Source organism: Amblyomma mixtum, chromosome 3 (assembly GCF_055824585.1).
Source record: "Amblyomma mixtum isolate Tamu chromosome 3, ASM5582458v1, whole genome shotgun sequence".
Classification (NCBI taxonomy): domain Eukaryota; kingdom Metazoa; phylum Arthropoda; class Arachnida; order Ixodida; family Ixodidae; genus Amblyomma; species Amblyomma mixtum.
Genome location: NC_143014.1, coordinates 69,318,172 through 69,331,410, shown reverse-complemented (window position 1 = coordinate 69,331,410; position 13,239 = coordinate 69,318,172). Strand labels below are relative to the sequence as shown.

The 13,239-nt window shown below is 48.3% G+C and overlaps 1 protein-coding gene across 1 annotated transcript in view; it reads left to right on the top strand.

Moving 5' to 3' along the window:
- The window catches only part of LOC149350522 (clotting factor B-like), a 28,631-nt gene extending 15,392 nt beyond the window's left edge, over nucleotides 1-13,239 (top strand). The window contains exons 2-7 of the mRNA XM_089579572.1: nucleotides 7,666-7,775; nucleotides 9,874-9,941; nucleotides 10,471-10,583; nucleotides 11,327-11,568; nucleotides 12,120-12,280; nucleotides 12,911-13,239. Of these exons, the coding sequence (XP_089435698.1) occupies nucleotides 7,709-7,775; nucleotides 9,874-9,941; nucleotides 10,471-10,583; nucleotides 11,327-11,568; nucleotides 12,120-12,280; nucleotides 12,911-13,075 (816 nt within the window). The 5' untranslated portion in view covers nucleotides 7,666-7,708 and the 3' untranslated portion in view covers nucleotides 13,076-13,239. The remainder of the gene's footprint in view (nucleotides 1-7,665; nucleotides 7,776-9,873; nucleotides 9,942-10,470; nucleotides 10,584-11,326; nucleotides 11,569-12,119; nucleotides 12,281-12,910) is intronic.

Genomic DNA, 13,239 nt, shown 5'->3' with positions numbered 1-13,239 from the left:
GGGCGCTGGGCGATTCGGATCTCCGATCGGATAGAGAGAGAATGGACCATGGAATAACTTCCCCCTACCGAAACAGTAGTCTTAAATTCCCACCCCCGCACCCCTCGCTCAACAAAAGGCAAGTAGTAGTCTGGAAGCAGTTACAAACAGGAATCTTTATGAATCCGCACATTTATTCCAAATTCGCACCGCACGAAATCAGACTTGAGCATTTGCGACTCTCCAACCTAGATCAGTGGGAGACTGCGTTGTACAGCTCGGACCCGGAGGTACAACTCCGTGCGACGGGAAGGGCCGAAAAGGTCGCTGCTATAGCTGTGCTGTGTAGCCACCTGACGTCCAGTCTGGAAGAGAGCCTACTACGAACTTTAATCCGATCCCTTCTTCACATTTCTGATGAATAAAGTTGTCCTACTACTACAATGAAAAGGCTTAGGAGAGCGCATGCCCCGCCCGACGCAAACCCGACCGACACAATGCTCGAGCGTGCGTCCTTTTGGTTGTGCATGCATCAAAGAAAAGTGAAGTACGGCGCTGCCCGCAGTTTTAGCAGCCACATTTGCGCGTACAGGAGTCGCTGCTAACTGCGTGCATCGTTGACTGGATTCTCCGCATCGTTAATTTGCGCCTGGATTGATGACCCAATTGTCAGTGCGATCATTGAGTACAAGGTTTCGTTATGATCTGACTAATTACCGAGGCGCCAAGGAGGTTATCCCAGCGGCTGTATTGAATTACTGATCACCGGCCGCATCCAGAGCTCGCGACTTGTTTGCTGGTATATTCAATTTCTCCATTCGCGTTTGCGCGTATGCACGCACGCGCATGCATGCTTAGCCCAACGTGCGCCATTAAACGACACCTGATAGGCTCACTCGACAGCCTTTCCTTTGTCTTTACTGAGCGAGCAGTGTGTGCAGTGAGTGCGCGTGGAAACCTTCTGCGGATCGACACCACTTGGCGTTACCTTGCGAGCTGTGTGCAAAACGCCTTGTTGAGGAAGCCATGTCAGGCGTTCAGAGCAGAGCTACCCTTCATGGCGGCAAACAGTGTGGATCGCGTGGACGCTTTCAAGTGTTTCAAGCCCGCTTAAAACGCAGTTCCTCCCTCCAAAGCATATTCTTGCCGACCGCCGGCAGAGACGGATGCTGTTAGCGGCGGTCCTCAACAAATGGGGGAGGGGGGGGGGGGGGGGGTTATACGCGAGCAGACAAGTCCTTGAACCTCGGCAGCGTCGCGTACGCTCAGTCATTACAGCGCTGTTTTGGTCACGAATGGGAGGCGTGATGCGAAACTCCGGGTTTCCTTGGATCGGCAACACAAGCCGAGAGTGTGGCAATGAGCGCACGGAAGTCCAGCTGGCAACATCCGCATTTCGATGCAGCGTTCCAGCAGCAGAGCGCAGCTGTCGGCGGCTAGTCATGGATTAAAATCCTGGCAGTAATTACATCACACGTGTGGGAAAGCGTGTTCCTTCTTTTTTTTTTTTTGCTTCCTTCCTTCTTCAAAGATAGTGCTGTATGAGGGACGATCGAAGGCCAGGAAAGAACTATGTTGGGTACTGACAGTTTTTCACCGGCGTTCGCCGCTGTTTCGCAGCCAGCTTCCTCGTGGCTTTCTCACCTTTTACCACATCGATAATGATGGGCTGTGCGAAGTCAGTACCTGTAGTGAGCGAAAGGTCCGCTACTTTGTTTTTTCTCCCTGTCACCCCCCTCCCCTCCCCTACCCAGCCATCTTTTCTTTAATGGGAAAATACTATGTTCTTGAGCCTTCAAGCTAAAAAGAAACTATTCTTTGCTTCCTTTGATTTTTAAAGAAACACGCAAGAGTGCAGGCAGTATAGATATAAGCGTTGAAAAATTAAGGCATTTAAATTATTAACTATAATATTGGCAAACGCAGAATGAAAAGAAGGCAGCGGTTATGAAGCGTTGAAAATTTAAATTATTTACTATGATATTGGCAAACACAAAATGAAAAGAAGGCAGCGGTTATGCCCCGAACAGTACCGTTTCACAGGCATGTAACCAGGAACTTGGCTACATCGTGCGAAATTAAATGCGCTTTCTAAAAGCATACAGGCAAAGCAACCTTCTCAGTGCACGTAGACAAAAAAGTCAAATTCTGTCGAGCCACAGCGCCAAGGGCAGTCGCGTTTTCGAAATTGTAAAAACTGATATGGCTATTGCTAGTTCTGATTACAACTAGGCGCCTAACTCTACTAGTTAGAAGGTTAATTATTAAAAATTAGTTAACCAGCTTACTATGACGATTCACCAGTTTTCCAGTGTCCGCCAACACTGGTAATAATATGCTGAAGAGGCCACGCTTTTATCTAAAGAAAACTGTTTTTGAGGCTTATCGAAAGTCTTCCCTGAAACACCTGGTGCTTAGTGCTGAGTTACAATAACCTTCTTTTTTCTCTCTCTCTCTTAAGGATTTTATTCTTAATAAGGCAGAACACTATATATAGCGACTTTAAGCTCATGCTTTCGCCTGATTTAAGGGGATAACGTGCAGACCCATGGTTACGTACCACTCATGAAAGCCTACATACAAGTGTTGTTGTGGGGTGTCTGATGAGTAGACTCTCAGCGCTATTCACGCCATTTGGAGCGGACACTAGTTCAGGAAACTTTACTGTGAAGTTGGGTTGATTGAAGTGCATCACTGCTGTGTGAATAACGAAAATACAGGTTTTGCGGGCTGCGGATGTCATGCAGTTTAAACAGACTGATGCGCCAACATGAAATCGCACGTTGAACGAATGTTCCTAGAAACGAATACCTCAACTTTGATAAACCGGAAGGTCAATCAGCACTGCTCTGCACAGTCCGACGAGTGTGCAATAGACAATCCAGAGCACAAATTTCTCCGCATTTGCGAAGCCCTCCCCCCCACCCCCCCCTCTTTCTTTTTTCCAACATAGTTGTCCCTCTTTTTCTTTTCTGGGCGTTCCTGTAGAGAAACCGATGACATCATAGGTAGTAGGTTCTACGGCAACATTCTCACAGGTAATTTCTCGCTTTATTCGCATGCCACTGGGGCGTAACGGCCTTACTGGATTTGTGGAGAAGAACCAGGACTGCTCACATCGTTCTTTATACCTGCCCCACTATATACGTGATTTACATAGTCTTGGCCCTCCGTGAGCGCGCCATGCCCGCTCCCGGACAGCCGGTCGGGTTGTGAGCACAGACAACGTGCCGCATATATTTACTGTCAGCGGTGCTAACCGCATGCTCTTAGACCTAATCTCATGCTCTATGGTCACAGCGGTGCACCGAGGTATGTAGACCAATAAATGCACAATTTGAGCCAAAACTAAACGAAGTACTGTGCGAGCACCTAACTGCGCTGAGGCGTCAAGAAAATCTGAAAATTTTGCGCACAGATTTACTGTAACCACAAATATATATATATATATATATATATATATATATATATATATATATATATATATATATATATATATATATATATATATATATATATATTTTCAACATGCGCACTCTTGTGAACAAACGCTCACCAGATCCTTTCCGTGCACTCGCTTTCCAGCTTCGCAGCCCGCAAATTCGTGTTTCGAGTAGCGCCGCATGCGCCGTCTGCTTCCGTTCCGATGTTTGGCAGCGCGCCCGAATCTTTAGCAGCTGAACCGTCGAGCTGGTGGGCCGCGCGTAGCCAGTAGCCTTGCACTCGGTGAGAGCAAAATTGATCGTGTCCGGTCACTCAGTGTTCAGGAAAGATGTGAGAAATGAGCACTTTTCGACTTTTGACCTGTTAGCCCTTCTGTGTGACGATCACGTCGCCCAGAGACCGTGGGAAACTCATGAGGTCCTGGTCAGAATACGAATTCGGTGCTCCTTTAATTGGCTCGTGTTTCTTTCTTTTCCGTTCTTTCTCTTGCGTGCGGTGTACGTGTGTGTGTGCGTGTGCGGGGGGGGGGGGGGGGGGGGGTCATTGTAGCTCGTCGATCTCGTTATGTTGCAAGAGGACGCAAGCCGAGTCATCTGCGGGCGAAAAGTACATATACAGCGTATTAGGTGGTACGCCGGCTTCAGACCGCAGGTGTTGCGCAACCGCCTTAGCTCCCCAACTCCAGCGTTGTAATAAAACCGCCAACTTAATTCCACGACCGGCACTCTACGCGTTTACTAGAGTTTCCTCTCTTTCTCCTTCAAAGATATGTACAGAAGACAATAGGATTCATCACCGTATCTTCACGTTGTTTCTTCTCCACAACGGTGACTTGACATCTAACATGGAGGGTTATGCGTTTTTTTTTCTGTGGTTAACAAGCTCTAAGCGTTTAACGTCCGCGTAGCCCATCTTCGATCTTTGTGCATCGATGAGCACACTGGTGTTGATCACGGGACGGCTCGCACCAAGGACGAAGACTGTAGCTACGCTTTTTTTCTGGACATTATCCGTTCAGGAGCCTTGAGCGGTCGTTGATGTCGTCCCCGCGCAAGTGGCTGCCGGTGTGGCTAGCGGTGATGCGCATGAAACTACCGCTTCAAACACCGGGCTTAGCGCGGCTTGCTGACTTGCTGAAAACCGAAACACATCAAAAACATTCTTTCACAGAAATGACTTAGTCAAACGTCGCCAGAAATGCCTATTTGATACTTGCAAAGTGGTCATCATCTAAACACTGCTGTAATGTTCTTCAACTCACTCATTTAACGTACTGAAAGTGGTTGAACCCACAGCTGTAGCTCAAGGGTTATAGAGGTCGGCTGTCGAACACGAGTACGTTTTGGGCACTAGCGACGGTGGCCGCATTCTGATGGAGCTAAATTCAAAAATATCCTTGTACCGAGATTCCGGCGCGTAATAAAGGACCTGGTGTCGAAATTAATTAGGAGCTCTTCGATACGAAATGCATCATAGCCCGCAGAGTAGCTTTAACACTTCGTAAAAATCTCACCTATATACTCACGAATTCATCAATAATGGAAGTAGCTTGCAGATCACGCCACCGTTAATGCCTGTCGGCTGTTTCATCGAGTGCGCTTGCGACCACCTGCGATACTCTATATTCCCATCGTACTTGCTGTTTATGTTCACTCTTCAATTGTTTCCCTTTCATTCGCCCTTCTCGCCAGCGCACTGGGCCGGTCTCGGCACCAGGAGTGCTTCGTCAGGTGGCGCCGCCGGGCATAGCAGCAAGGTTCGGAACAGGAGGATGAAAGGGGGGGGGCACGACAGTACATCTATCGCGATTACAGCGATATGACTTTTATTTTTGATGTTGTTTGGACCCCTGGTCTCAATGCTTACAAGGCTGTGAATTCCTCTTCTTGCATGAATAGAATAACGTATCATCAAAACATATTACTCATGTCAGCGATCCAGGAGGCCAAAAACGCCAGTTACAGCAATGTGGAACTCTGTATGGGGCACCTACTAATTAAACAAACATCGCAGCATTAGTATTAAGTTTCTCTCTGAAAGCAGTGCACTGGAATGCAATGGGTCAGCCATCTGGTTCCTTGCTTAAAATACGAAAGAAAAAGCAAACTAGTTCCCGGGAGCACTCATTTGACAACGCCATACCCGACCGGACCAGAAGACAAGGTTGGCCGCGAACAGCATGCGCGTACGTCTCGTCTTGTGGCTCAGGAGCGGTAATGAGAGAGCGCGGCGCGAGCCTTTGTGTTGAGAGTGGTTCCAGTCGTGCGCAAACTGGATCATACATCAGACTGTTTGGTTCTGTCCGTGAGCACAGCTGGACGTGAGCCATTTTCATGCAAAGTTGATCAGCCACCTGCATATCCACTGTGTGCACACAACCTTTTGTCGTGCATAAATAGTGCCGGACGGAAGGCATCCTGTGTATGGAATTGGACCGGTCGTAAGGGCTGATGTGCGTCTCAAAAGGAACCGGCCTGAGCCGAAAGAAGGAACGAAGGCTGGGAACTAAACGCGGGTCAAGCGCTGGTCGGGGGCTGGTCTCGCGCAGTATCTCGCCCAGTCTCGCTTCAGGGTTTACATTACGTAACTGCAGGGAAACGAGAGAAGAAAATTCTGTGCGAGATTTCTCGCGATGAAGTAAACAGAAGAATTTTTATCTGGCGAAATTTGTTCGCAGTTAGAAGACTAATATGCAGGTGGATCGAAGATGCAGAACGCATTTGTCTCCTGGTTATGAATCACAAACTGACCCAAAACTCCTCATTTTAAGCCATAAGTTTTGTTTTCTGTCACACCTTCCCGTGGCTTCTGTCCCCTATCAATCTTGAGAACTCGCTGGCGCATTATTCTAGTACCTTGGCGCAGCACTATCACACTACACAAGCAATAAATGAACAGTGGAAGCATGGCCCTCTCGACTCGCAAAACACCAGCCGGAACCACAGCGACTGTTTCTCATTGAAATCTCTTGCCATGGGAGGCCACGTGCCCATGACCGTGGCTGCCATCCCTGCTATCTGCGTTGGTGTCAGGGCTCAGGAACGCTCCTTTTTCTTTTCTCCCGCTTTTCAGCGCGCACCTGGAACGCCCGGGCAGCGCGCGCGCGCGGCCTCATGATGCCAGTGTCGTATATAGCCGCGCGTCCGCCCCTTCGGCAGCAGCGGCCAGGCAGCAGCAGCAACCCTCCGTCCGCCTGTGCGCGCTCGCCACCGCGAGTTTACAAGTCCGATGCGCAAGGTCGCCACAGGCGCTGAAGGCCGGGACCGCGTGCACGTCTTTCTCATTTACCAACTCGGCTGAACCCCGTTGCCCCGAGAGCTTTCGGCGGCGGCCGCTGCCCTTCACCGGGCTTTTCTTTTCACGCGCCAGACGCCTCGAGCTCGAGGCTTCGCTCTCCCGGTGGGCCGCTGCGACGACGCGCTGTGCTGCTGGGCCCGACACCCTTTCCGGGCTACCCGCCTCGTCCGGTGTGGTACATCCTTCCGAGACCACCCTCCCCCAACTCCCCCCTTTTGTTCTTTTTTTTTTGTTTGGGTGCGCGCTGCTAAATGGCGACTTGCGATTAGGGCCCTGGCAGGGCATAATTCATGCATTCGCTTCGACAGGTCGCCGCTTTGGCGTTTCCATTTTCTCCGCTTGGTAATGAAGATGCAACGGCGATTCTTTGCTCTGGTCACGTGGCCTGGCAAGCTGGCACATGCTCCAATCGAGCGAGGGGCGCAGTACGCCGGTGCTCTCAGTACCGCGGGTGATATAAAACAACACTCTGCGCCGAGCCGCACACACCGCACCGACGCTCGACTGCGAAGAGTTACCGAGTGACACGAAGCAGGAAGCGCACCAGGTGGGGGCGCTTTTGTTCCCCTTGCTATAGTTCTCGTTTACGTTCGAATGGTTGTACGCCTGTGCTTATATTTGGTCGAGAATTGTCTGATGTTTTGACACGAGCAGTTTATCAAGTGTCTCTGAATTAGTTGATCTTTCATGGGGGATCCCATCCTTTTGCTTCTAGAACTAGTCTAGCTTTGTGTGCTAGCACGCACACGTGGCTTGTTCTTCAGACCTTATGTTCTGCCGTCCGACCTCAATCTCTACGTTTTTGAAGTCGGATGTCGGATATCTGAGGCTGGCAGCCTTGCGTCGCTTGTCTTTCTTTGATGAGTCAAGCTACGCTTCAGGAAGCACTTATATCTATCCAAGTCTCTTTGGGTACATTTATCCATATCTTCCTCTCCGTCCCAGGAGGCAGTGTGGATTTTGAAGACGGTTAAGCTGACGTGCAATTATGACTTCGTTCCTCACCCTGATAAGTGTGCTGCTCTTGGTCCGGACCTGCATTTCTGATGATGCACGTAAGTTTGCGAGAATCATTTAAAAAGAATACATTCCTGTTCTTGGGGTTCTCGAACTTGCCTTATTTCGCCAACTATTGTATTCTTGAGAAGTGCACCCTCTGTCAGAAGTTTAGAGCCCAGGGGGCTTGCTTCCGAGCCACACCGTGTTGCTTGTGATGCATCCCCAGCGTTCCCAATCGCCTGAAGGTAAGGAGATTTCTGGTCCTGCCTCCTCCGGTGGGTAGGAATCCTACGACTGCTACCGAAGCCCCACTGCGCAGCTTAGAAGGAAACCCCCTGGGCTCTAAACTTCTGACAAAGGCTGCGCTAACATTGGCAATGTGAAAGCAGAAAAGAAGTTTCTGCCCATGAATAGCTACCGGTCTCCAGTCTCTTCCTCTTTAACAGGAAGGCTTATCGCCGTGTAACACGCTTGCCGCAGTGAGTTGTTATTGATGTTATAATTTATAGCGTTTGAATTCATTACAAAAATAATAAGGAAAGCGATACGGTCAGCCCTTTTGCTTTCTTTTCGCAGCCTGTTTGTGTGCTTGAGCTCGAAGACAACTATCAGGCAACTTAAAGACGCAGGTCGCACCGGCTTTTCATTCATGCGCAACAACGCGGCAGCACCGGTGACTTGACGTACGCGCTCGTATTACGGGCAGGATGTGGCGCACACTGCGCCTGACATCAATTGTGGCAATGTGCCACTGATCTTCTTCGGACAGTGCCCTCGCTTTATTACATCTGATATCATATTAATGTCCCACTGCACACCGTAGCTTTTTTTCCCTCGTTTTAATTACCATTTCCTCTAACTAAAGCCTCCCGACGATTTTTCCTAAACACGCATCATTTATTCCAGCCGTGCCGCGAGAGAAACAAAAGCAGGGGACGAGTGTATGGCTATGCTATATTTTTCTTCTCACGAGCTGAGACTATTTAAAGCATACGTATTGTTGTGCTGAGCCTAGACATGCGGGTTGTCTGATGAAAAGGTATGAAAAGGTTATAAAAAAAAAAAAAGACGCACTGCGTGCTGACGGGAACAAACAGCGCAGCACTTCTCAGCGCTCTGTGTTGTCTGTCCTGTTTTAATATTCCCTCGTGTTCTTGTGCTGCTTGTTTAAGGACCGAACTGATATATTCGCACTACCGCAGAAAATCAACATGCTTTTTATTCAGTACTACATTGCTTCATCGATTAAGATCAAAAGAAGCGTTTTATTTGGGGTAGGTAGGCAGAACACATTTGGCAACAGACAGTTGTCCTGACGTTAATTCACATTAGACTCAAAGAGCGCGAAACGTTCAAGGAACATGAGGCTGCAGCAACAAAAAAGCATCAAGAACCAGTGCGAAAGTGCGCAGTGGGCACAGGTAGTTTCAATCGCGAACGTTTCTTCCTGAGGAGTGTGAGAAAGTTCTGCGACGACGGAATCGTGTCGCCAATCAGCTATTTTCTTTTTTTTGTGTGTGCTAATAATCTACGACTTTATGACTGAAAATTTTAACAAAATGTTTTCGGGACACTACGCTCAATATCAGAAATAAATACTCGCGTTGGATCAGGATAATTGGCAAAGGCTTTCTGCCATTGGTTCCATCATCTGTCACTGTTCCTTACCTGACATTAATCGTGTATTGTAGGTTACTTCAATCTGTTGTTAAAATTGTAGTTAGCACGGGCACAGTCGATAAACGCAGAATACTCCCTGCAACAAGGAAAAGAAAATGTGTTGTGCACAGGTCGGACGTTGCCTTCGAACATCTTACACACAACATGCAACAGGATGGTGGCGACCGTATAGCAATATAATGCGCCAGGATGCATAGCAATAAACATGCGAGGTCACTGTAGGGAGCCGTTTTCTTTTCCTCGGAGCTAATTGCGTCTCTTGTCCACGCCGCCACGTGCGCACTGTTTCGTTAACGGAGGTGCCTGACCGCTAATATGTTACAGGTTCTGTTGAGCGCTGCCGTATACGTGATAACGTACTGCTCATCATCGATGTTTGTTCAGCTCGTTACCCTCGTTTTACTGCTTCATTCCGCTAATCTCCTGTGGCAGTATAGATGGGACATGCTAATACAGGAATGCCTTTTCTGACAGCTTGTGGACTGAAGAGGTTCAAGCCATTGCCCAGCGGAAAGGCCCGGACAGCAGAGTGGCCGTGGATGGTGAGAGTGTTGCAGTGTTATGCAAGGCGCGATGCCGTTGGCCTTAATGAGGCTGCACGCGTGATTCATTTACTCTTATGGGCAACGACCATTACTCGCTGTCCAGCCAGCTATATGTCGCAAGAGGCACAGAAGGCGAATAGCTCGTAAGGTAATGTGTGCAGTAAGCACGAAGAAAACTAGTCGAAACAACGGTACATTGCTGCTGCGTCAGATGGCGTAACTGAGTGAAAAAATATGAATATGTACCACTTAAAAAGAAGCAGTTTTCCTATTTACAGAAAGTCAGAATCTTTGAAGTCGGTAGGCGTCTGCTACTGTAAAGCAGACAACGGTATTCATTGAGTAGGCCGCTTCTTGCGCTGGCTTGTCTCGTAAAATTGTATGCTTGTCGTTCGGATCTTTTAATCATGCAACAACAACAAAAAAGCGAACTTTCGCCATATAGTGAGGAATGCGTTTCGGAGTGCTCGAAAAAAAAAGAAACTCACGCATTTTGCGGATGCGCCAATTAACATATTACTTGCAGGCTTCAATCATGGAATACAATCAGAAAAAGTCACCGGACTACCTCTGCGCTGGCGTTCTTATCAGCGAAAGACACATCCTAACAGCGGCTCACTGCTTTGATCCAAGGCCACAGTAAGTGATGGTGACACTGATTAAAGTGAGTGCTTATTACAAATCTACTCCACCTTGGGGGATTCCCCTAAACATTTGACCATTAAAGTGAGGAAACAATGCTGTAATGACTAGTGGAAATTAGAAACAAGTTGCTGCGGAAAATCGCGTGGGCAGAGCAACGTGAGTGTTTAATCTCTAATCATTTTCTCTCCTTTTGTTTTATCTCCTGTTGCTGTCTCAAAAGCGCTCGCACTCAGTGCAGATATTGTGTATCTCTCCTATTATTTGTACCGTTTGCGTCGTATGTGTAAGAAATTTCGGTACTTATTGATCAGGCATGCCTACAAGCTTTAAAGGTTTTCACACTGAGCGACGCAGCACACAGCCTATACTTTTACGATTTATTTAAAGAATGAAGCTCAGGCGGGTATATGCAGCTGAAGATACAGCTGCAAGCTTGTAGGGGTCCGGAAGAGTTGGTGGAAAACAAAAATCGCCTTGGCTTGTCTTGTATGCCACACGACAGGTAACATAAGCTTGCGTTATGTTTAGTTCGAAGAAAAATGCAACGCCATTCATGACGAGAGTGGCAGGGACCGAGACAAACAGATACAGCAGCCATACTAAGCGGCCTCGACCGTATGCTTCTGAGAATGAGTTTTACTGGAAAGCAGTGCGGTGGAGGGAGTGCTATTGCAGCCAGGCAGGTGGTTGGTTTGAAGAAATCGCCATCGTGAACGGCTGTGTCTCATGCGCTTCAGGAACCCGCGGCTGTACTCGGTTCAACTCGAGTCGGAGTCGACTGAATCCGGAGTGGAGTACAACGTGTACGACGTCGACGTGCACCCAGACTACCTGCCCGGGAGCAGCTACTACGACCTTGCAATCATGACGCTGCGCCGAGAGGTTGTCAACGACACGATGCCCATCTGCCTGCCGACACGTACCGACGACTTCGACAACCGACTCTCCTTTGTGCTCGAGTGGTCGCCCAAGTATTTTGGTAACTTGCCATCAGTCCTCTCAGTGATGCGAGCACCGCAGAGTACCTTGTGTTTTACTCTGTATACGGTATGCATAGACAAGCACCGGGGTACCGCAGTGCGTGAGGAAAAGTGTGCAAGGTGTTGTACGCAACGTTGCGGCGTGGCGGTTAACCCTGTACGGCGCCCATCGGTCTGTCGAGATACATTTCCTATGCATTTGTCTACGGCACGGTGACAGCAGTAAAAAGGGCGCAGCGTAAATGAACTATGGGACTGCGATATCTACTCGGCGTCTGGTAGAATGAGCTTGGAAATAAGGTTACGTGGCGGTCAGCGTATAATACTTCAATCGGCGCTCTATAAATGGAGACAATTTTTTCTTTTTATCAAAACTAAACTAAAAGGCTGTATTTGAGATCCGGATATAAAAATTTATGTGCAGATCTTCCTGAGATATCTTTCTTCTATGGTGAGAAATGAAACAAGAAAAACACATGAGGACAAGCTATAAAGGGCAGCAATATCATGGAGTCTACCACTAAAAGTTACTTTATGGCTTTCATTGCAGGCAAGAAATCCCCCATGACGTTGCGTGCCCGTCGAGCCCTCATCGCAAACAACGGTGACTGCAACGACGTCTACGCCAATGTGAGGGTCCAAGAACTTCCCAGAGGCATCATCGCGGGCCAGATGTGCACCGACATCCAAGGAGGTCAAGGCGGCTGCGATGTAAGAACTAAATCATTCATGGCCGCTGCATTCGGCGCACAGTAATGAGCAAGAGGGAGAACACATCACTATATCCGCTCGATTTTTGCTACTATTTTTTACAAGTTCACCCTTACATGGCTATATTGGCGCCTACGAAAACGAATAGCTTTGTTGCTAATATAACCTATACCTTCGAACAAACCGAATATTTACGTATTATCACCACCTTATGACTGCGCCTATATCCCCCGCAGGCGCCCATTAAAAGACAGGCGGTGCACCGGGCCTTACCAATGGGACGCTGGTTAACAGAAAAACGCCACTCGTTACGACTATGAAGCTGACCGGTCGTTGATTTAAGGCTATGCATCGGAAGTCTCTCTTATGGCGTGGGGTTTTCTAGCTTTTCTGATTCCGGGCAGCTGTTGAAAAAGCTTGAGAGTTTGTCAGAAATCTGAGTAGTGAAATTATAAAAGATGATGGTTTGCTTCAGATGGGAGATGAAGTGGTGGGAGGGGTGCATAAATTGGGGTTAGGCCTGCATGGTTAGGAGTGCTATGTCAGAAACGTTAGGTGGTAACGCTAGGAACAAGGCTTCAGCACGCAGCGCTTGACACGTTCAACGTCGTGTTTTTTTTTTTTCGGCAGCGCTACCTTGGCTCCCCTATGATTGTGCCGGATCGCAGTTACCGCTGGTCAGCGGTCGGCATCGCCACGTTTGGAGAAAAATGCGGCGACCAGAATTTCCCCGGAGTCTACACCAAGGTCACCCACTACTTGCCTTGGATTCAGCGCATAATGAAAAGCACTTGATCGACGATCTCACCGGTCAGCACGGCAATCATCCCTTTATTCTGTGTACGCACATCTCGACATTTCTCCAATGACCTGAGGCATGTCTTATCATCAGCAGTTTGTGATGGGCTCCGCTTTCAATGAAAATGAGTACATCATTCTTGAAGAAAAACGTCTTTTAA